General features: G+C 42.8%; 1 protein-coding gene across 2 annotated transcripts in view; it reads left to right on the plus strand.

Moving 5' to 3' along the window:
• dnmt3ab (DNA (cytosine-5-)-methyltransferase 3 alpha b) overlaps nucleotides 1–22,496 on the plus strand; it is a 36,897-nt gene that overhangs the window by 8,642 nt on the left and 5,759 nt on the right. For both annotated transcript variants that reach the window (XM_083998136.1, XM_083998137.1), the window contains exons 4-16: nucleotides 45–405; nucleotides 5,956–6,002; nucleotides 7,620–7,766; nucleotides 14,747–15,166; nucleotides 15,994–16,152; nucleotides 16,406–16,513; nucleotides 17,285–17,441; nucleotides 17,613–17,759; nucleotides 18,837–18,881; nucleotides 19,248–19,327; nucleotides 19,554–19,666; nucleotides 21,913–22,096; nucleotides 22,185–22,269. In XM_083998136.1, the coding sequence (XP_083854262.1) occupies nucleotides 45–405; nucleotides 5,956–6,002; nucleotides 7,620–7,766; nucleotides 14,747–15,166; nucleotides 15,994–16,152; nucleotides 16,406–16,513; nucleotides 17,285–17,441; nucleotides 17,613–17,759; nucleotides 18,837–18,881; nucleotides 19,248–19,327; nucleotides 19,554–19,666; nucleotides 21,913–22,096; nucleotides 22,185–22,269 (2,053 nt within the window). The remainder of the gene's footprint in view (nucleotides 1–44; nucleotides 406–5,955; nucleotides 6,003–7,619; nucleotides 7,767–14,746; nucleotides 15,167–15,993; nucleotides 16,153–16,405; nucleotides 16,514–17,284; nucleotides 17,442–17,612; nucleotides 17,760–18,836; nucleotides 18,882–19,247; nucleotides 19,328–19,553; nucleotides 19,667–21,912; nucleotides 22,097–22,184; nucleotides 22,270–22,496) is intronic.

A 22,496-nucleotide genomic window follows, 5' to 3' on the forward strand; every position in this document is an offset into this window, starting at 1 on the left:
GCCAGGATGTTAAAGTTTCGCGCCTTCTCTTCCTCTGCTTGCAGGTTGAGAGCTTTGGCTCCCTCAAAGATGGTGTGGGTGTGGGCAACAGCTACACTGGGGTGGGTAGGCCGTCCATGGCACAGGTCCACAATGGAGACGTGGGCGGGCACAGAGACAGGACGTCCGACGCCGGCTGCTTCCCCAAACACGAGAAGAGGGAGGTGGAGAACGGGATCCCGAGAGACCCTTCCTCCTGCCGGGCAGAAGACAGCTCCCATGGTCAGATCCTGAGCCCTTCCCCGGAGAACGGATTCCTGTCCAGCAGGGAAGAGCCGGACTCTGAGAAAGAGAAGGAAGGAGAAGACAGCCTGACGTCGCCGCGCAAGAAAAGAGGGAGGCGGAAACTGGAGCGTCCAACGAAATGTGAGTTTTTTTTCGGCCCTCTGATTCGCTCAGCCTCGCTATCTTTTGATCTGCTCTCTGCTCGCAGATCCAGCAGGAAAGGAAAGTCACAGGCACATGACTCGTACAAGAGGTTGAGTAATGAACTGTAAATCAGATTGAGAGGGGTCTGAGCAGCTCCACACACAGCACACAGCATGGCACTGACACTGCCAGGATGAGTAACACAGAGGCTTAAAGTGCTGCAGTCAGGCAGCTGCACAGTGCTGGAGAGAAAGGCACTCGTAAATATTAGCTCTGCAGAGTCCACCAGACATAATTATAATGCTTATACTGTTACTAATTATATCACACTCATTGTACTCGATGCATGAATGCTGTATTTCGCTTCTGCACATTCGTTGTGAATGTTTGAAGATGTGGTTTGCCAAACGCTTTCACTATGCACCACAAGTAGACATTTGAATGTGCAGCGTGCATCATGTGACCAAGACAAAAGCTAAGATGGAGAGACGGAGTGAAAGAGAGACAACAACCCTACAGTAAATGACCCATCTCAACATTGTGAGTCGACCTCCAGTCTGTCTAAATGTCACAGACATGCTAATGCATGACTCAGAGCAGGAAAAAACCTATATGCACCGTTTGCGTCTGAATTGTTGCTGTATATAAACGTATCGAGGTAGTTTTGTGTCGATCTGAAACAACACATTCACTAATATGACAACTGTGTAAGTCATTCTTTAAGCAACAATATCAGAGGTTATCTGGTTTAAGCCTCTTGAATGTGAATATTTGCCGTTCCTCTTTGTCCTGGGTCAAAGTGAAATTAGTATTCATGGGGTTTGGAGAAAAAAAAAGTAATGAGACAATGTCACCAGGGGATGACATGATGATGGGATTTTTTCCCACAATTTTCTTAATTTTACGAGAAAATGATGAATCAAGACAATAAAATCAGATAAATCAATTAGGAGAATGATTATTAGTTGGTCTAATGATGTGAGTTTTATTAATAAAGCCAGTAAAGACAGTAGCATAAAGGTGACATCACCTGTTCTGATGCAATATGGCAGCAACATGTTTTTCCTGGTATGATTCTCGTATCTAAAATGACTAGTGAGTGAGACTGTACTATTATGTAAAATATAATAACTATCGTCAATGCAAACTGTCCTCATTTTCACTATTATAAACTATTTTATATTGAATTTTCTGTCTGCACCAGCCACAAAGCAGAGGGGCATAAAATTAGCATATAGAGATGATGTAAATCAGGGGGTGGGGGGGTGGGGGGGGGCATTGTTAGGAAAGATTGGTGCTGACAGGTAGTTTTTAGTCTAAGATGGAGATTAACTATATCACTTAGCTCCCCTCACACACACACACACACACACACACACACACACACACACACACACACACACACACACACACACTGCTGCTTTCCATTCCTATCTCTCTCTCTCAGCCACGTGTCTCTGTCGCTCCTCACTCGGCCGCAGAGACACCGGCTCTGACCTTGATGAGGAGTGCAGTAAATAAAGCCAGGGGAGGAGCGACCCGTCTCCTGGCAACGAGCCTCTGTTGGGAGCTGCTGGCAGGTCTCTGTTGTGGCCGCCTCCCCGTCGGGGGCCCTGCCAGGTGGATGGCGTCGTGCCCAGAACTCTTTACAAACTCGGGTCTGCACTCTGTATTCACCTGGTCTGCGCTACTAGGATCTGTTACTCCCAAACAGAATCCAAGGAAGGGACCGCCTCTGGGAGCTGGATCCAGATCCTGCTCAGCCTCACAGTGGTCAGCATGATGACAAAATCTATGCACTACATCTCAAATCTACATAATTTATAATTCATCTGTGTAAACTCACACGTTGCACAGTTGTTTAGTTTGGAGTGAGGATGCAGAATTAAAGCAAAGTGAGGAGGGAGGATGTGTCAGGAGTCAGGACAGTGTTTTAATCTGAGCGGTCACTCCTCCACTATTAATGAGAATCACTCAGCCTGTAAAAACATTAATAAAGTCTTGTTTTTTTTAACCCAAGTCAAAGTAAATAACCTTGACGACATCATCAGGCTTTACTAAGCAAAAAAGTCAGCTTCATCTCTCCCTCTGGTGCTTCAGTTTTTTCAGTTTTCAGCCGCCTAACTCGATGAAAGTGCGGCATTAGATCACCATCATCAGCATCTATCAACATGTTGATGTTCAGACCCACGAGTACTCAGCAGTCATCACTACTCACTAGTCGGACAAGACTCATATTCGAACCTGACACCACTAGATCTTTCACGGTCGTGAGGCTACCGCGGTGACAAAATCTGTCCACAGACTTCAACTGCAGCTGCCAGAGGATTTAAACCCACCTCTGTAGTCGTTCCTGCCAGTGCTGGTGACTCCAGGACCACATTTTGCCGTGATGGCACGCACACACATACTGTACACAGCACACACAGACTCGCAAGGTGAAATCTATACAGGCCACACATACATAGTCACAGCCGGTTACAAGTGTCAGATCTCAACAGACAGACAACAGGCAGCAGACTGAAGACAACCGAAAGAGGAACCGAGCAGTCAGCAGGAACAGCGTGAGCCACAAAGTCAAAGAAAAGACTTCCACCTATACAAATATTCAGAGTAGAGGTCTGCACAGACTCCACAGACACTCGAGACATGCAGCAGATGTTAGTGACACTCTTTTTTTTTTCTACTCAAAGCGGCAGGCGGGCATCGGCATTCATACCGTCATGTGTGAACCTGTTTTTTTTTGTTTGCAGGCTGCTGCATTCACATTGGCCCGCGTTTGTGTTTTGTATTTGATGCCTATAATAGCACATTGAAGGATAGTAAAAAGGTAAACTGTGCAGACTGTGGGTTAGTGGGAAGGTTTGCTATAAAGGACAGTTAGAGGAGGCAACTGCGGCGCAAAAAAAAGCAGCAGCACGAGTCTGCACATGCACGGCCACACAGACTTTCTAATTCAGATTACATCAGCAAAAAAGCGCCCACAGTACCCAGTGCCCAGAATTTAATGGCTAAGTGCTGCACCTGCATGATGTATAGATTCCTCTCAGTGTGAGGTAGTAAACATCGAACCAGACTGGGACTGAACTAAGATATACTGCACTGAACAGGCACGGAGGAATCAATGCCATAACTGGACAAGTTTGGATAAAGGGCGGGTGCTGATGTACATAAATGTTAGAGAAGGAAAGTCCTTGGTGGGGGGCAGTGCGGTGGATCGATAGTCAGCTAAACAGGGTTTCTGTTATCCATCTGGAGGGCACAGGAAGGATTTGAGCCCCGGCTGGAGTGGAACTGAGCCCCAGCAATACGAGAGCTGGAACCCGCTCAAACTGGCAAGGTATACTCTCTGTGGGCAACATTAGCCAGCTCCACTCACAAACCCAATGACCTTGGCAGTCCGCGCCGCCTCGCCGATTTGTTATATAGTCACTTATTCCTGATGAGGACGACTAGACCAGGAGAGAGTGATGGAAAAAAAGAGCAAAGAGTTGGGGGAGGGAGGGGAACAAGGGGGCTCAGCTACACATGGAACCAACTTGAAGAGGCTGCTAAGAGAGCAGACTATTGTTTGGACAGGTCTGTAGGGTCCTTCACCGACAAGCCGGTGTTGACCGTGCAGAAAACATGCCATCAAAAGTTGTCCCGAGCCTCTCAGGGCTCAAGTGTTATGATAGTGTTTGGGCTTCGACTGAGCAGATAGCCATGTTTGCTCAGGCTCTGCCATCATGCTAATTCAGGGCACAGCTGCTTGAGTGATGTGTGTGTTACTCCCCTGGTGTCAGATCGCCGCCTCGTCTGGGCACTTTTAGAAACACTTGCTTGAATTCAAATTCATCATTGTTAAATTCATACCAGAGGTGTTGGTTTGAGCTTCTGTGATGAAGCTGACTTTGGCTTCCTCGTCTGCTTTTCAGCTGCTGCGGGTGAAAAAGTTTTCATGAATCATGCTGCAGTTGGGTGATATCCATATGCTCTCTGGCTAACCCCTCACTGCTCCGCTGAACACAGGCAAACAATGCTGTTTAAGAATGAATAACATGCCCTTGTTGTTGCAGACCTCCAGATCTTAAATCACAGTCAAGTTAATGGGAAATCCCAACTGCAGCTTTTATTCTGTTTAAGACATTTTTATTAGGCTGTGGTTTCAGAGCACGTTTCACCAAATGTTTGCTGTGCTATTTTCAATCATCTGTGCCCTGCTGCAGCACCTCTCTGTTCTGGTTTTGCAACTTCCTCTCTCTCTCTCTGTGTCTATGGGCATTTTCTCTCCAGTGTAACTGTAAAACACTCCTTTCTAAGAATCGTGCCAATAGTTTGATTGTCATAAATCAGTGGTGGATGAAGCCTGCAGATATTTGATGTAATTAAAAGATACATGACAGGTAATTGGACACAAAAGAGTAAACGGTAAAACATCTGCCTGCAACATTATGTCTAATTAAAATACAAAAGCACAGCAAGGTATCAAAAGTGAAAGTTCATCTCTCGTCATTTGTTTCCTGGAAATTAAGTGTTAACTCATGTTAGGTACAAGTAGCTGACGAAATACGCAAAGAAACGTTCTGGAGCTTTCTTTCACATCGCATGATCTTCATCAGCAGATGGTGTTTTCTTAGCTGTCACACTTGTGTTAGGGACTTCTTGCCCATGTTTTAAAGTGCTTCAGATGTCTGGGCGAATGCCATCTGTTGATGAAGATCATGCAATGTGATCAAAAACACTAAACAGACTTTGAGGTGAGATCGTTTTGTCAAGATTAAAACTGAAAAAACTGAAAAAAAAGTGCAATTATTTGCTTAAGCAATAACTTTTTAACACTATACCCCAAAGATAGGACACTTGTGTAGTAGTGGTTCAACGTAGCAGCTTTTTTTAATAGGCTCTACCACCCTTTTTTCTGTTCAAAATAAGCCAGACAAATAGCAGCTTCACCGCGGCCCACCTCTGCATAACTCCACAGCAGCAGGAGAGACTCATGTCTCGATGCAGCCGGGGCTTTGGAGATTGGCAAGGAGGTTATATACGGCCTCAGAGTCGCAGAAGTGAAGCATTACGTTGTTGCCTTCACGGCTCAGTGTCAGCGGTGTGGGAGGGGTCATGCTAATAGCAACCAGCTGCGTGTCTCATTTAGAGGGGATATAAGGTCAGAAGTGTGACACTTGCCAAAATAAACATGGCCCCTCTCCACACTCATCACAACCTGGGCAGCCAATCCAAACCCTCTGGGTTGCATCAAACCTTCTTATGGCACCTGAGTGCACAAGCTGCGGTGATCCCAGAACCACTCCGAGCATGCATAAGGAGTTTTCCAGAGCCACTATATCTCAGCAGATTTATTCATTTCACTTGACAAATATAGAGTTAATGGGACGATATGGAGGGCAAGTTTAACAATCTGGATTAATAAATGTGTCACATGGGTTATTGATGAATGAAAAGCCACTTAAGTTTAACACAGATGCAGCAGAGATAACCGATGTGGCCAATTTCCACTCTTCCTGTGAATGATTCAGGCCATCCATTGTGTCGCTGTCCTCTTTCTAGATGTGGAGCACAAGGAGGAGGATGGGGGTGATGCAGTCAAGACCGAGGTAAGATTTCTGCTCTGTTTGTGTCTTTGTTCTCTGGCTGATGTAACTCATGAGGTGTCTTTCACACTTGCCAGGGCTGTAGCTTCCTTTTCTGGCTCTGAGTTATCTTTCCTGTCACAAACTGTGAATCCTCTACTTGGCAACGTGATAGACGGTGGTTGGTGCAGGTTGAGCAAAAGTGCTATGATGAGTTTGTGGAGCAGAAATACTATCACTGTACTGGTATGTTGTCCAAATGTCAGTCCATCCGGTGTTGTTATAGTAATGTCCTTTAGTTTTATTACTTATTCTGTATTACAGGATGTTGGATTAGTGGAGGTTTGCATGTTGTTTTGCATGACTGAAGCTGAGTAGGTATTGTGTAATATTTTTTGGGGGAAAATTCACTTATTTATTTTCTTGTTAAGAGTTAGATCAGTAAATATGAAGCTACAGCTAATAGCCAGTTATCTTAGCACAAAGACTGGACACAGCTAACCTGGCTTTGTCAAAACATAGTCTAGTTCCCTCAATGAAAAGTTGACATATTTGGAAACTCTGTGATATTATTGGTTTGTTGCAGAGAGTTAAATGAGATGACTGATACCAGTGTCATATCTGTCTGTTAAATATTAAGTTGGAGTCTGTTAGCTTAGTTAATTAATGAGCTTTAAAGGTGCTGGTAGATGGATTTTGCGACCTTAGGTCAGAGCCAGGATAACCTTTGTGCTCACAGTCTTTATGCTAAGCTAGACTAACTGGCTGCAGGTTCCTGTTTATTACATTAGGATAGTTTTTTGTCCTCTACCTTTCCGCAAGAAAGCTTGTTTTTAAACTTTGGTTTTGGTCGATGAAAGAAATAAGATATAGTGTTTTAATTAGTGAGATTTAGGTGTAGCGCATTATCTTAAGACAGAGCCAGGCTATCTGTTTGCCACAATTTCCAGCCTTTGTGCTAAGCTAACCAGATCAACTGCTGGCTTCAGGATAATATGCATTAGACAGATATGAGAGTGGTATTGATCTTTTCATCTAACTCTTGGCAAGAAAGTGAATCGATGTCTTAACGTTTCACTTTATTTCTGTGTACTGTATCATTAAATCTTTTGCCTCTCCTGCTCTTTCCACAAATGTATGGCGATACCCCTGCACTAGAAGTAAACTGTTCCTGCACCACTGACAGACTAAGAAGCTCAGTGTAGCCGCCAATATCCAAGGTCCAGAAAAACAGATTAGTTCTCTTGCCTTTGGACTTGTGAAAGAAATGGTACCTAATGGTGTATAGATCTGAAATATCAAATACACTTGGGGAGCTCCTTGTTTTAGTCGGTGCTGGTGACCTTGAGACTTGTTGCCAGGGAGTTGTGATTAGACACACACACTGTGGCCTCACTTGTTGCTGCCTGACCAATCACAAGCTGGTCGCACACAAACAGTGTGAGTCACCATCTCTTCAGAAATTAGACAATCCCATTGCTTCAACTACAAATTACTCACTTGTTAAGTAGAGTCTGTTTCACAGGCTCTAGTGACAGATTGGATGCACAAAAAAAAAGAAAAAAAGAATGAAAATCTGGATGAGTGAAATCAAAAACAAGTAGCTAACTTTTTTTTTTTTTTTTTGAACACCTTAAACAGGGAGGTCGAGGCAGGCTGCGAGGGGGAGTTGGTTGGGAGATCAGCCTTCGTCAGAGGCCCATGCCCAGAATAACCTTCCAGGCTGGTGACCCTTATTACATTAGCAAGCGGACCAGAGAGGAGTGGCTGTCCAAGTGGAAGATGGAGGTGAGTACCCCAGCCACCATAGTGAGCAAGGGCGAGTGACAGGCGTGGACTAAAGCTGCCAGGGTCCAAGATGGGGCCTCGTGGTGCATTTAAGGCCAAGTGTATTTGATGGGTCATTTGATATCTCATGACGGTACCATTTATTTCAGTGGATTTCCAGGGCTCCTGCGTATCCTGGCTTTGTTCTGGTCTATTGTATTAGCCGAGGGAGAATCACATGCAGCTGCGGCGAACACATGTGTTTGATGCCTTGACATGATTCATGCTTCCTGGTTGTCGTAAATTTAGATTTTCATAATTCTGAGCGCTTTTGATGTTTTGAAGCTGAGCTGAAATGATTCTACATTAAAGGGTCAGTTCAACCAAATAGAAAAAAAATATATATATATTTTTGATATTTGAAGCACAGGCGGAGGGAGAGCGGGGTATGACAGGCAACAAGAGTCATCAAACTGGGGACATTGCGTTTATATGACATGTGCCTTATTCACTAGGCCACCAGGGGTGTGTCATCATTTCCCTCCTGTTCACAAAAAGAAATGTTTTTATGCAAAGTTTTAGAGAGTTAACATTTTTTAAAAATGTAACAGGAACTTTTCTTTCCAAAAAAATCTGGTCCTAATTTACCACAACAACCACTCATGCATTTAAAGTAATTAAGTAAGTTGAAGTTATTTGTTCTTGTTCTCTGGTTCAAAACAAAACGCGATCATAAATTTAAGAGGGAGAATTTTACAACTTACAAAATGTATAATTGGCTGCAGTGATTTTGACTTTAATCGTGATAATTATGATAATTACACCATTCAGATTATGGGTAAGGATTAGTATTAAGTAATCAATAAGGAATATGTATCAATGCATTATAACAAAAGTTAGATCGGGTTAAACTTTTGTTGGATTATTTCTTTGATGGAAAATGAGGCTTTACTTGTAAATGTAAAGCAATAACAAACAGTTAAATCCTGGGAGTTCACAAAATAATCCCACCACAAGCTCTGTTTTGCAGCTGTCTAGAGGCTTTTGATCATTTCACATGGGCTTCCTCAGCAGATGGAGATTGTTTGGAAGTTGCCTACAGAGTTGTAGATGTTATGATTTCCTCTTCTCTGAGCGCTCATTGATGAGATTTTAATAACGGAGATTGTAAATGTCTCGTTGATCTTGGAAAGGGCAGTTGACAAAACAATCTCATCACTACAAAGGCCTGATGGTTTTTGGAGCCTTTGGGTTGTATCACATGATCAAATGTTGTGGTGAGATTGGTTTCCTGGTAATACACAGGTATTTTTACTGCATCCAGTCAGATCACACAGCCCTCCATCTGTAGAAAACTCATCCAAGCTCTGGTTTCTTTTGCGAAACATTAATTCTGCACCGATTTAATCTCCATAAATGTAAAGTTCCCCATATTGCTCATTATTTAGTCACGTTAAATATGACTTCTGGTCGTAATGTGATGTAGTGCAACTTCATCTGTTACATAATGAGGAGTCTCCGTAGTATCAACATGGGGTCTTCCATTTCTTCTGCCTCCCCGCCCCCCTCTGCTCTCCTCTCGGGGAGCGGCCATAAAAATGTCTCCAGGGAGGAAATATTGCCAAATTAGCGGGACATGCCGGAGTCCCGCAAGTGAAATGTCGTAAAATACGAGGCAAGTAGGCAGTTTACATTTTCCAAACAGAGGTGGATTTTCTTTAACAAGTGGCTCCACTGGGCTAAGATTTAAGGGGATTTGCAAGATGCAAATTGTGACTGTGCCTGTGTTTTCCCCCTTTTTCTCATCTGGTGCACTGCAAGCTTTGATCTAATTTGCACAAAGACTTTCTCTTGGCATCAAAGTGCTTTTTCCTGAGGAGTAATGTGATGCATAGCCTTCAGTTTTGCCTCTGCTCCCGCCACCACAGAGCAGTTTTCTGTTGCTTGCTCCTGCAACAGGGAGGACATGGTGGCTGAAAGGGTTACTGCCATCTTGCACTTTCTCCAGGATTTCTCTCTCTCTTTTTTTTCATGTGCCTTGTGTTACAGTGGACTTCTCCGTCTCTCCCTCTCCGTTTCCCTCCCCTATTCTTCTCCTGACCCCTCCCCCAGCTATGGAAATGAACTCTGTGCTATGGATATGAGGGTGAAGATGAGGTTTGCAGCAAATTTCCAGCCCTGCTTGCAAGACAGCCTCTTGGCTCGCTGCCAACATTTTGCAAGTCCTCTCTATCCAACCAGAATTCCTGTCGGCAATCACCTGACCCTGAATTCCCAGACAAAGAAATGTTCATGCTTTCTTTTTTTAAGCGATCTCTTCTACCCCGAGAGTGGGGGTGAAAAAAACTGAAGCCCCACACTGGATTATGAGGGTTGCGCGCTGGCGTGTATGGGTATGTGCACTGCATTGTTTGTTTGATAACACAGGGGGATAGTGTGCATGTCTGATTAGCCTGCTTATAGCGAGGGGAATATGCTGACTTCAGGTATTTCCACGAGAGTTGTTGTGGACCATCTGCTCTGCACAGCTTAAAGGGAAACCGTCTCTTTAAAAAAAGGAAGAGTGAGCAGGCTTTAGCCGTGTTTGGGAAAAAAGTTGCTTGCATGAAAAAAGTTTTTCCCGTGGGGTGAATATGCGCTGAAACTATTTCCTGTTCCATAGCAGTGCCTAGAAATGTCAGATTAACATCACTCTTTTAGGTCAAACACATGTACTTTAAAACTGTTGCTTGTGTTTTTTCAGAGCCTGCATGAGTTTTTAACCTTACATAACATAGAACTGGGAAAAAGGTGAAGTTGTTGTGTAGGCCTCAGAGCCGTTTCCTTCCTATCATCGTGCACTTTGTTCTGTTTGACTCACGACATAGATTTACTACGAGAACAATAATTTGATAAAAGTGTTTGAAGAGCTTTGGAGTAAAGCGAGCAGCCTCCTTAGGGGGTGGGGAAGTGGAGAGAGGGGGGGGGCTTTTTTTTTTTTTCCTTTTTTTTCCTTTTTTTTTTTTACAACTCCACTTGTGGATTCATGGGGAATTCTGTTTATGTATTCATAGCTGACTCTGTAATATTCCTAATTATCTCTCAAAAGGACGCAATACAATGAGAACCAGATGGCCTCTTTGGTGTGACCCCCCCCCCCCCCCCCCCCCCCCCCCCCCCCCCCACACACACACACACACACACACACCCCACCACTCCCCCCCCAAGGCCACTCGTGAAATAAACTGCCTTTGTAGGGATCTGTGCTAAGAAGAAAAAAAAAATCTGGCTAATGAATGCAGTAGCCACATTGCTGCACAGCACAACCTGCCACTTGTGCGTTTACAAACATTATTTCACTTCAGAAAAAATCAACCTTGGCTTCTTTTTTTTTTTAGTTTTGTTTTTTTCCTCTCTTGATCTGGAGCAGCTCGAGTTAACTACACCTGTCGTTGCTTAAGGAAGTTTTTACAGTTTGTGCACAGTCCTGCTCAGCAGATAAGCGCAGGAGGTCGGTGCACTGAAGACATATCTCACTGTATAATCCATCAAACAATTACAAAAAGCAGACCCTGCTGTGTCTCTCCTGCCTGTTGCGCATGAGAGACGACTGCATTCAAAGGTCAAACTCTTTTGTGTTGCTTCAAAGGCTCGCTGTCACGTCGTGTGAGGAAGTAATGTACAGTGACAGTTTGTTTCATCTAACTTTGTACCTTTAATCAGTATTTGCACCATGCATGTTTGTGTTGTTTTGGTGGCATCGTCTCCTCTGATATGTTTTTTTTTCAAGCTTTCAGAGCCTGTACAACAGTGTTTCATCTCAACTGCTACACTTTTGACTCCATGACCTCTTAAAACTAAGACGTTTTCCCTGTAAAGTTAACAACCTTATAATAGACAGTTGTTGTCTTATAAATACGCTGTGAACGTGACCTTTTTGTTAACAAGTACAGCCCAGATCAGATTGGATCCTAAAAGTATGATCCGCACACCCCAGAGACCAATATCTCTTCTCTTTTTTTCTGCCTCCCAGTGCACTCTGTCACCCCTTGAGCCCTCAGGGTATCATGCTGCACGGCCTCTAAGTCAGATTATCCCTTATTGTGCGCCCAACATGTCTCCACACTCTGCCGGCAGCCTGTAGAGCTTCTGGTTTCACTATGTCCATGACAAAGTCCACAATTACTGTAAGTACAGTAACCCAAGTTTGCTTTTCCATGGAATTCACATATAACCTATTTTTTTTCCAAGAGGGGAAAAAAAGAGTTGATGTTTTTCACTGTGAGGTTGTTTAAACACACTTCCTCTCCCGTGTTTATACATCTACAGTATGTCTGCTGTCATTTTTGGCATTTGTCTTCAGCACGGCGTGACAGCGGATATAAGTGGTGGTATTTCTGAGCTGTCAGTGACGGGCAGGCGTGCGTAAATGATAAAGACCGCATTGTGTCTCTGCTACCTCCTTTCCTATTTTCCCCTTTAGACTCAGAGGGCCTGTCTTGCTGGTGGAGCTGCACACACACTGTGAGGCCCCCAAAAGGGGGCATTTACAACTGGGAAGAAGTCCAGAGACAAATATCTGGTTCTTATAGCCACTGTACTTTCTCTCCTCCCCCCACTGGCATTTTCAGCGTCACTTTCTCATTGGCTCTGAGGAGGAGAAGGAGCCCTGGAGACAGTCCGACCCTAAACACAGCAACAAAAAGAAAAGTGAGCACAGCGACAGTAGCTCAGCTGCTTTATTGGCATTTGCAGATTTCCCAGTATACCTGTGATTCCTGCTCACCAGAGAGGAAGAAGCTCGACTCGAATTCATAAAAAACAAAACAATTCACTCGTTTATTTCCGACTGCACCAGTGACTACTCTCCTCACTTGCCAATATGATCACAGATTGATTCTCCCAGTGCACATTCAGCACTTTAATTGACATTTGTTAGTTTTTGTAGTTTACCATCTGGAACCACACATCCAAGCAGCCTGTCGAACACTAACTCCAGTGTGCTTGTGCCGGAGCCAAGAGGCCTAACGCATATGGCCAAGGGCTTTGAACCATCCATCCAGCACTACAGTACAGATATTTATAAACCACAGCAGAGCCTCTTGATTGAGGAGCACATGTTTCTACTCTTCTGCGCAGATACCCCTCCCCACGCCATCTAGGCACCACCTCCCCTTAAAGGCGCTATTGTTTACGAGTCACACTGGGAGAGAGGACGGAGGATTGTGCTATACACTCGCTCAGTCTCTCTCCCCTACTTCCCTTTTTTTCCTCCTCTTCCCACACGCTCGGGTCCAGCTCTGGACATTTACAGTGTGTGTGAGACCTGAGAACCTGAGAAAACGACTCGAGGAAAGTAAGCACAGCTGTGCAGCACTGCTCTCACGTGGAGCCTATAGTATGACTAACACGTGTTTACATATGGGACTGCAGATATATATTCTGTGTGTGTGTGTGTGAGTAAAAGAGAAAGAGAGCGAGAGAAGAAAGTTAGCATGTGAGTCCTACCGTGTGTGTGTTTGAGAGAAAGAGATCAGAATGAGTGCAGCTGTTGGGGATTTACTGTGAGAGGCTTAAGTCCCGGCTGCGTCTCGTCCTCTCTGATCGACCTAGCGGTTCAGTGTCAGGTACCACAAACCCAGTGAACTCTCCGCTGCAGCTAAGGACACTATAGAGTTACTGTATACACTGCTGCTGATGAATGGACCTTGCAGGCGGAGATAAAGACGTGTTTACAAAGGCGCTCAGGCTCCCACAGTCATGATTCTGCACGTTCACAGCAGAGGTGAAGTGCACCACTTGTTTTGTTCAGCTAAACGGCTAAAAAACACTCTCCTTCTAGCTGTAGCTGCCAGTTGTAAAACTTTATTGACACCCCTGCATGGACATAACTGTACCATTGCAGGATAAATGAAACTTAGTCACTGGTGTAATGCATTTGTCTTTTTCTAAGATAAATTATGAGTGTTTTTTTTTGTTTTTTTTGACAGTAGAGAGGCAGACAGGAAACATGGGGGAGAGAAAAGGGGTGTGACAGGCAGCTAATGTCCCCGGCCTCAATCAATGCACGGACGTTGCGGTTATCTGGTGGGCGTTGTAACCATTCAGCTACCAGCAGCAGGACAAACTGAAATTGTCAGTGTTTACTTAAAGCTGAAGTAGTCTTTCTGAGGGTGACTGACTGTGTGGTGGGTGAAACCAGGTTGTAAGAAGTGAAGAAGTCACAGATTTATCAACAGGCTCTGCTGTGAAAACCTCTGATCTAGCACCTTTTAGCTCCTTGTTTTGGTTCAGCCTCACTGCTCTCATGAGTTTTTTTTTCCAGCTGCAACAGTTTTACTTTATCTTTAACCAGATAGTAAATATACTGGAGCATTTAGTGGCTAAAGAACATGGTTTTCCTTCAGGGGTTGGTGTAAAGGAAAGAAAAACTAAAAGTGAGTATTGGACATGAGTTTGCCAGGCGGCCTCCAAACAAATGCTAATGTTGCCCCTGTGTCTGTTCAGGGTGTCAATGAGTAACTGTTTGTGAACAAATCTGTGCCAGAACAACTTGATGATGTGATAATTTGTGAGTGTGGTTCCTCTTCCCCACGAAAAGTAGCCCAAAAAATAAATACATGAAAAAAAGAAGAAGGAGCAGCGTGACAATTTGTAAAATACACTTGTTTATTGTCTTTCCACCAGTCACATGAGAGGCTGGGATCAGTTTAATCTCTTTGTGTCCTCTACAAATAAACCTCAGGACGTGTTTAGCCTAGCGAACGGATGCTTGAAGGGCTGGTTAACAAACCTCAACATGTTTGAGGACCAAGTTGCGTCCATAGCACAGAGTAGCAAGCATTCAGTCTGCAGTGCACCCATCTGTTTGTAAGCTTCTTTCTCTCTCATTTCTCTGATGTACTTCCACGGGTATTTTCTTCAACAGTGTCTTCATATGTATTAGGTAGAAAATCATATCCACGTGGATCAAAACTGCAAAGCCCTGTCTTTATCTCGGCTGTCACTGCACTGTGTTTCAGGCAGAGAAAAAGGCCAAACTGATGTCAGCGATGAATGCGATGAAGGATCACGAGGAGAATGAAACAGAGGCCGAGACAGAAGAGGTCTCAATAATAAAGCACCCGCAGCCTTCAAAGCAGCAGCAGCAGCAGCAGCAACAGCAGCCGCCGCCTCCACAGCCTCAGTCGCACACTCAGTGTCAGTCTCAGCCTCAGTATCAACAGCAATCACAGCCGTCGCTGCCACAACAACAGCTACAACAACAACAACAGCAGCAGCAACATCTGCCACCACCTCAGCAGCAGCAGCAGCAGCAACAGCCACAGCAGCAGCAGCCCACTGACCCAGCTTCGCCCACTGTGGCCACGACCCCTGAGCCCGGAGCCCCTGGTGGAGACAAGGCGTGCCCCAAGTCTGCAGACACTGAGCCCGAGTACGAGGTAAGATCATCTCGAAAACCTCACTCACACTGATTGATATCTGGTTGCGGACTCTTGAGGATTTTACAACAGAGATCTCAGATCTCAGTTCAAAGCCAGGGTGATCCTCGCGGAGCCAGGTAGCTGTTCATGTTTTGAGAAATGATTCAGCTGGGGTCTTATACAGCTGTCAGAGTGTCTAAAGATGCCAAATACGATGCAGAGTACAGAGTGGAGCTGCTGTAATTTGTTGTAATACAGCAGCATAAAAACCAGGTGGCCTATAGTTGGTTTGTGTATGAACGATTATACAGTTTACACCAAATATGGTATACAGTATTTAATTCTAACAATTATAGAGATTCATGGCTCTAAATATGTAAAGGCATGTCTCTTGGGTAAATTTAAAGTCTTAAATTGTCTCATTCACTGAGTTTGAGATTTTCCTGAAACAATTAGTTGATTAATTACAGGAAATTGATGTGCAATTTTCAGCAGTGAGCATGTGCAGCGTTTCTTTATCTTACGTGATAATAAGAGTTGACTGCTGTGTTCTGGGGCTGTTGCTGGACGTTTTACAGACGTAAATGGTTAAGTGATTAATCACGAAAATAATTGGGTGATTAATAGATGATGAAAATAATTGTTAGGTGCAGCAGCACTCATATTATAGGTAATCACCTTTAATTATTGTTATAATATTTCATTTTACGTTGTATGTATGTTTATGTAAGACTTTTAATCAGTGATAAAAAAAAAACCTGAGACAGACGGTGTTTAAAACAGTTTCCCAACTATGGCCAGAAGTGAATACAGAGCGGATGGTTCGTCTTTTATTTTGGCTGCAGGACGGTCGTGGTTTTGGCATCGGCGAGCTGGTTTGGGGGAAGCTGCGAGGGTTCTCATGGTGGCCAGGCCGCATCGTATCCTGGTGGATGACGGGACGGAGCAGAGCTGCTGAGGGAACCAGATGGGTCATGTGGTTTGGAGATGGAAAATTCTCAGTGGTGAGTGTTTAAAGCCAACATTAATATTACTGTGAGGTGATTTTTTTTTTTTTCACGAGGAATTAAGCAAAACAGACTTCCATTTATAGTGACAACCACACACTTCATAATAATCTTTTTTTTTATTGTTTTATTTGCTCAGCCAATTGCTCTTTTCCATCTTTTCATCTTTTGACACATTTTACTCAACAACAATATTAATGACTATACATTTTTGTGTGTGTGTGTGTGTGTGTGTGTGTCTGTGTTTCAGGTCTGTGTAGAGAAACTCATGCCTTTAAGTTCCTTTCACAATGCCTTTCACCAACCAACTTACAACAAGCAGCCCATGTACAAGAAAGCCATCTACGAAGTGCTACAGGTCAGTGCTGGAGCAATGGAATTTTAAAATGCTTGTTTTCAGTTTGAATTTATTTCCTGGTGCATTTCATCATGAAAATGGGATGCGTATTAAATTCACTCAAGTAATTTTAGTGCGCCCTTGTAATAGGAAATTCTATAGACGCATTTTTTTCTTACTGTCAGAGGACATTTGGCCGATTAGTGTTGCACAGTTGTTTCCACTGAGACCACTCTAATGTTTGTGCATTAGAAATAAAGCCAGAGCCAACAGACATTTAGTTTAACTTAGCTTGAAGGCTGGAAGCCGGGGGAAACAGCTCACCTAGCTCTCTCCAAAATTCAAGATATGCCTGCCAACAGTATGTCTGAAACTCACTACTTAATATGTTTTACTGTTATACTGCATGTGCAACCCATAAACAGCAATAACAAGAGGTTTTTATTTCTGTTTGTGGATTAATTTCTTTTTAATTCATCCTCCAATTCCAAAGGAATAATGTTGTATATTTCCCAAGTTCCTTCCCTGAATGATCTAGGGGCCTCTCATCATCATGGTACAAACTTTCCTGCAATTAGTATAATTAGCAGAAGACGTTCGCTTCATGCACAATACAGCACAGGGAGGCAGAAACAAAATGGGGTCCCTGAAGCGCTGTCCAATGTTTAACAAGGAATAAAAAAATATGTGCAGTAGCTGTGTCCTTGATGAAACACTAAATGAGTAGATGATCGTCTCCACAGGTCAACTGAGGATCAACCCAGAGTCATAAATGTTTTAATGTATTCATAGGTGGCAAGCAGCCGGGCAGGCAAAGCCTTCATGGCCTGCCCCGACAGTGATGAGACAGAAACCTCCAAATCAGTGGAAATGCTGAACAAGCAGATGATTGACTGGGCAATGTCAGGATTTCAACCCACTGGACCCAAGGCCTTAGAGCCACCAGAGGGTAAGAGGAAGTCAATATCATGGAAGCTCTAACTCTTGACGTTGTGTCTAACTTTGACAGCCGCTGGGAGTGTGAAAACTTCCAACGTGTCTCTAGATAAACACATCATTTAATAATTGATCGCGCTTGCCTGCCTGTTATATTAATTGTCTGATGTGATGTGCACCACAGAGGAGCGCAACCCTTACAAAGAGGTCTACCCCGAGATGTGGGTGGAGCCAGAAGCTGCAGCCTACACGCCTCCTCCAGCCAAAAAGCCTCGCAAAAGCACAGCAGAGAAACCCAAGGTCAAGGACATCATTGATGAGAGGACACGAGGTAAGGCGCCTCGTTTATTAGGTTAAATAGGAGTCGTGAACTCTATATTCCCTCCCTCGGGGAGTTGTATATCAGAGTAAGTGGTCGGAGAGAAGTTGTGTATGAACAAAAGCTCCATTAGAGTGACAGGTTTAAGATGAAAGTGAATGATGTGACCGGACAAAAAGACTCAGACTGTTGTTCAACAGGCAATGAATAGATGTTTGTCAAGGTTTATCCCCAGTGTGCTTCATCAATGTCCTGTAAGATGTTTTGTACATGAGTTATTTGTCAGTGCTGAGCGTTACCTGAGAAATAATCACTAATACAGTAACTGACAGTGTTAGTTTAGTCCATAATTAGATTATCTTAGATTTAATACTTAAACGCTTCTGTAGTTCTGTTTACAATCTCTGTCATATTCATAGACATCTGATTATTTAACCAGAACTATTTCACACAATCATTTAGCTGGAAATGTTCTTTATGTGTTTTCTCTCATAATATTAGCTCCTCCTATTGGTGTTCCACAAGGTTCACTTTTAGGGCCTTCAAATTTTGCATAAATAATCTGTCAAATGTTTGTAAAATGACATCACATTTCATGATTACATGAGTACCTTTTATTGTCACTGAAACATTTAGCCACACACTTTACTCTTCTTCTGACAGTCAGTTTTTCTGTTAGTGCTAAATATAAGTTTGGTAGTTCTCAAGAACATAATGCATACCGCAAATAACCAATTTTCACCATCTTAGAATCTATAATTTAGTTGTTCATTGTGCATTCACATTTAAAATAATCTATTTGCAGTCTAAAGGCACACATAAACAAAAAGTCAAAGACCCTTTACAATGGTACATAAGTAGGTTTTGGGTGTACGATGAAAATGGCATCACAATTAATTGTCATTACATTGTTTCTGAGATGACCTTGTGATTTTTTAAACTCCTTTATAGGAGTACATAAGAATAAAAGATAAAATTGTCAGTTCAAAGGAAACAGACTTTGAACTGTTGACCTCACAAATGTAATATTACATATAGATTGTGTTAACCTACATTTCTCATGACTCCCACTTTGTTTCCTGTTTTCAGAGCGGCTCGTTCATGAAGTGAGACAAAAGTGCCGCAGCATAGAGGGTAAGTGATGTGTCCTCTGTGAGCTGTGGCTGGCAGCAGCACTGGGGGGCGTCTCAGGGGAAAAACACCTTGGTGCTTTACACTTGGCCTTGTTGTTGACAAGCAAAGCAGCAGAAATGATGCGTCTGTGTTAATAAAACGATAAAAGGCGCTACAAAAGGAGAAATAACATTTCCATGATTTTTTGCTGCCTTGCTTGGCTCCCTTGTGTGTTCTCTCCAAACATACCAGCTAAGCTCATTAGATCTAGACCTGCGTCACAGCTGTTCAAATAAGTCATTGAAGTTTGTAGCAGCAGAGTGTTCACACATCTCTGACCTGCGCCTGCTAAACACTGACATACGGCACTTGCACTCTTTTCTGCAGACATCTGTATCTCCTGTGGAAGTCTGAATGTTAGCCGTGAGCACCCGCTGTTTGCAGGAGGAATGTGCCAGAGCTGTAAGGTAAGCTGTGATTGAGGTCATAAAAAAGTCTTGAGATTAAACTCCCACTACTCGGTCATAAAATAAATAAATATATAAATAATTAAAATCAGAGCTCCTTTCAACGCTAATAATAAACTGAATATATTCCGAGCAGCGCCTGATGTGACCCTGTAAGATGTAGTTTTCTTTTAAATGTCAAGCCGCTCGCTGAGTTTCCAACACTTTTTTTTATTTTTCCTCACAGAACTGCTTCCTAGAATGTGCATATCAATATGACGACGACGGCTACCAGTCATACTGCACTATCTGCTGCGGAGGACGAGAGGTGCTCATGTGTGGAAACAACAACTGCTGTCGGTGAGGTTTCTGCTGCGTTATGGGGGCTAATGGAAATCATGACGGTCTGTTGTTACAGTGAAGTTGTAATGTATGTTTTTTCAGAAATTACAGTGGTTAAAAAAAAACAATTAGCTGTATAGGAACACAAAAGATGGAGAGGACCAGAGGTAGGCCCACTTTATGTAGTTGATTAATGTTTCTATTCACCCCAAATTATCAAAGTGAATGTGTTCATCCTTTGTTTCAGTCGTCGTTGCTGTTATATTTTCCATACAGTCCACATCCCAGAGTCTTTGTTTCCATTGGTCCAGGGTAGGAGGGAGCGGTGTAAGCCAGTTCATTGTAATCACTTTATGGACTATAAACAGAAGAGCCTTTTGTTTTAACCACTCTAAAGCCATATTTCCTAGAGTTACCCACATTGGCTCTAATGGTCTATCAGTCCCAGAAGATGTGAGAAGAGTGCCCAATTAGCTGGCATCCCTTCCAGCAGAGGGGGCAAGACTTCCTGTCATGCTTAACAAGACGTCATGGGACAGTAGAAATAAAGAACTGGTTCCGTTTGGCACTTAAATAAATTGCCCTTTCAGAGTTTCTCTTTGAGGAGTTTTTAAGAGTTGTATGATGCTGTTTTAATGTTTCCAGAAACTCCTCTTAGCCTTTAGACCAAATCTTTCCATTGGATCTCCAAATGACATAAATCTACCATCTTTGTGTAGATCAGTGGTTGCTCTGTCATTGATAGCAGGATTGTGCACATCGTTGCACAAACTATACGCACAATAGAGGCTTTGTCGCGATGTCACATATCTCATAGCTGCGATGTCAGCCGCCACCGCAGGACGGCCGCAGCGGCAGCGGCTGATCACAAATATTGTATAAAGTGTGGTTGTGTGTCGGTTGAATGGAACAGCTATAAAAGAAAATAACCCTCACACATTCAGACTGATATTGAAGAATAGAAAATACCACTGAGAACAGATCCAGCCTTGTCAGATACATGTTGGACCGATCGGTAAACAATGGTTTTCTGTGTGATGGCATTTGACATTTGGATGACATTTTGACGATAACTCACGGCCTCTCAAAACTCCCAAAACACATTTAACACCATTGGAAAAAAAGGTCCTGTAGGTATAAAACAAAGACTTACTGACCTCTGAATGATGTAGAAACTAAATTAAGTAGAAGAGAACTGTCAGTCATTTATTAGTCAGCATACATTAAATAGAAGGGCCGTCAAGAGACAAAAGCACACAGCGCAACAAAGTAGAGTCTTTTTTTTAAATAAAAATGTATATACATGTATGTGTGTGTGTGTGTGTGTGTATGTATATATGTATATATATATATATAAATATATATATACTGTATACATAAACCGGTAACAATTTTAGCACAGTAAATTTAGTGCATTAGTTTGTAACTATTTTAAGCTGCGAATGGAGACGCATTCGTTGTGCGAGTGAGTATTTCTAGCAGCAAGGTGGTGTCAGGTCAGCTCAAAATAAACAGTGGGTGCATTCACTGATGTGAAAAAACAGTAACACACTAACTACACACTGTTAAGCATTACTTAAACATGATGATTGAACATCTAATTCATCATTTATAGACATTTTTCCTACATTGATACTAACAAGTATGTAATCTATAAAGTTATAAATGTTTAAATCTGGATTGATTAGCTCATCTATAATGTGTTTGATGATTGTTTTTTCATACTTATTAAATGATAGATTCAGCATTTATAATTCAAGTATAAAATCAATTAGGAGACGTCAGTGGTTCATGAGATTATTAAGTGGAAGGAAACGATTAACAAACTATATATCAGATGTACATTTATGCACAATTTAGACATGTGCTAACGGTTAGTGAGTGTGTAATTTATTAACACGGATTAATCCAGGTAGTTACTAGTTTCTTGTTAGTTAAGTACTTCTATTAAAACAATTAAGTCAGTGTAATGCTTTACAAATGATGAATTAAGTATCTACCAGCACTGGATGTGTGTAGTTATGTGTTTTCAGTCAGATCACTGCACCACTGTTTTTAGTATTAGTAGTACAAGGAAAAAATGCAGCATCACCCAACAAGTATTTATTGACAGGTGTCAAACTAATTCATCCACAGTGTTGCCAAAGGCTTTTTTAAGGTAGAACAGAGGTAGATTTAAAACTTCAGTTAGATTATTGTGACTGTACAAACACTAAACCACAGCTTCTAATGAGATTCAACTCCTCTCTTCGTCCCGTGTTCAGGTGTTTCTGTGTAGAATGCGTCGACCTCCTCGTCGGTCAGGGTGCGGCCCACGCTGCCATCAAAGAGGACCCGTGGAACTGCTACATGTGTGGTCAAAAGGGGGCGTTTGGTCTGTTGGAGCGTCGCTCTGACTGGCCGACCCGTCTGCAGCACTTCTTTGCAAATAATCACGACCAAGATTTCGTGAGTATAACGAGATAAATCCCAACTGAGTGTCTCACTGAGGACGTCTCCTGTGTCTCTCATCTCTGATCTCTGTGTCCCATCTCAGGAGCCACCAAAGGTTTACGCCCCGGTCATGGTGGAGAAGAGGAAGCCCATTCGTGTCCTGTCGCTATTTGACGGCATAGCAACAGGTTAGACAAGAAACCCCATTCTCTAAATAGTGTGTCAGTTTTCACCATTTGTAATTAATGTAAGAATGATCTGAATTAGCTGATTAAAATGCTCACGAGGCCAATTAAACAAAAACTGTATGAGACACCAGAGTTTGTAGTAAATGTAGCTGTGGAGCTAAATAGTGACACTTCAATGTGTGAGGTACTGTATGCTGCTACTCTGCACAATAGTGATATTAATAATA

This window comes from Trachurus trachurus, assembly GCF_905171665.1.
Source record: "Trachurus trachurus genome assembly, chromosome: 22".
Lineage (NCBI taxonomy): Eukaryota > Metazoa > Chordata > Actinopteri > Carangiformes > Carangidae > Trachurus > Trachurus trachurus.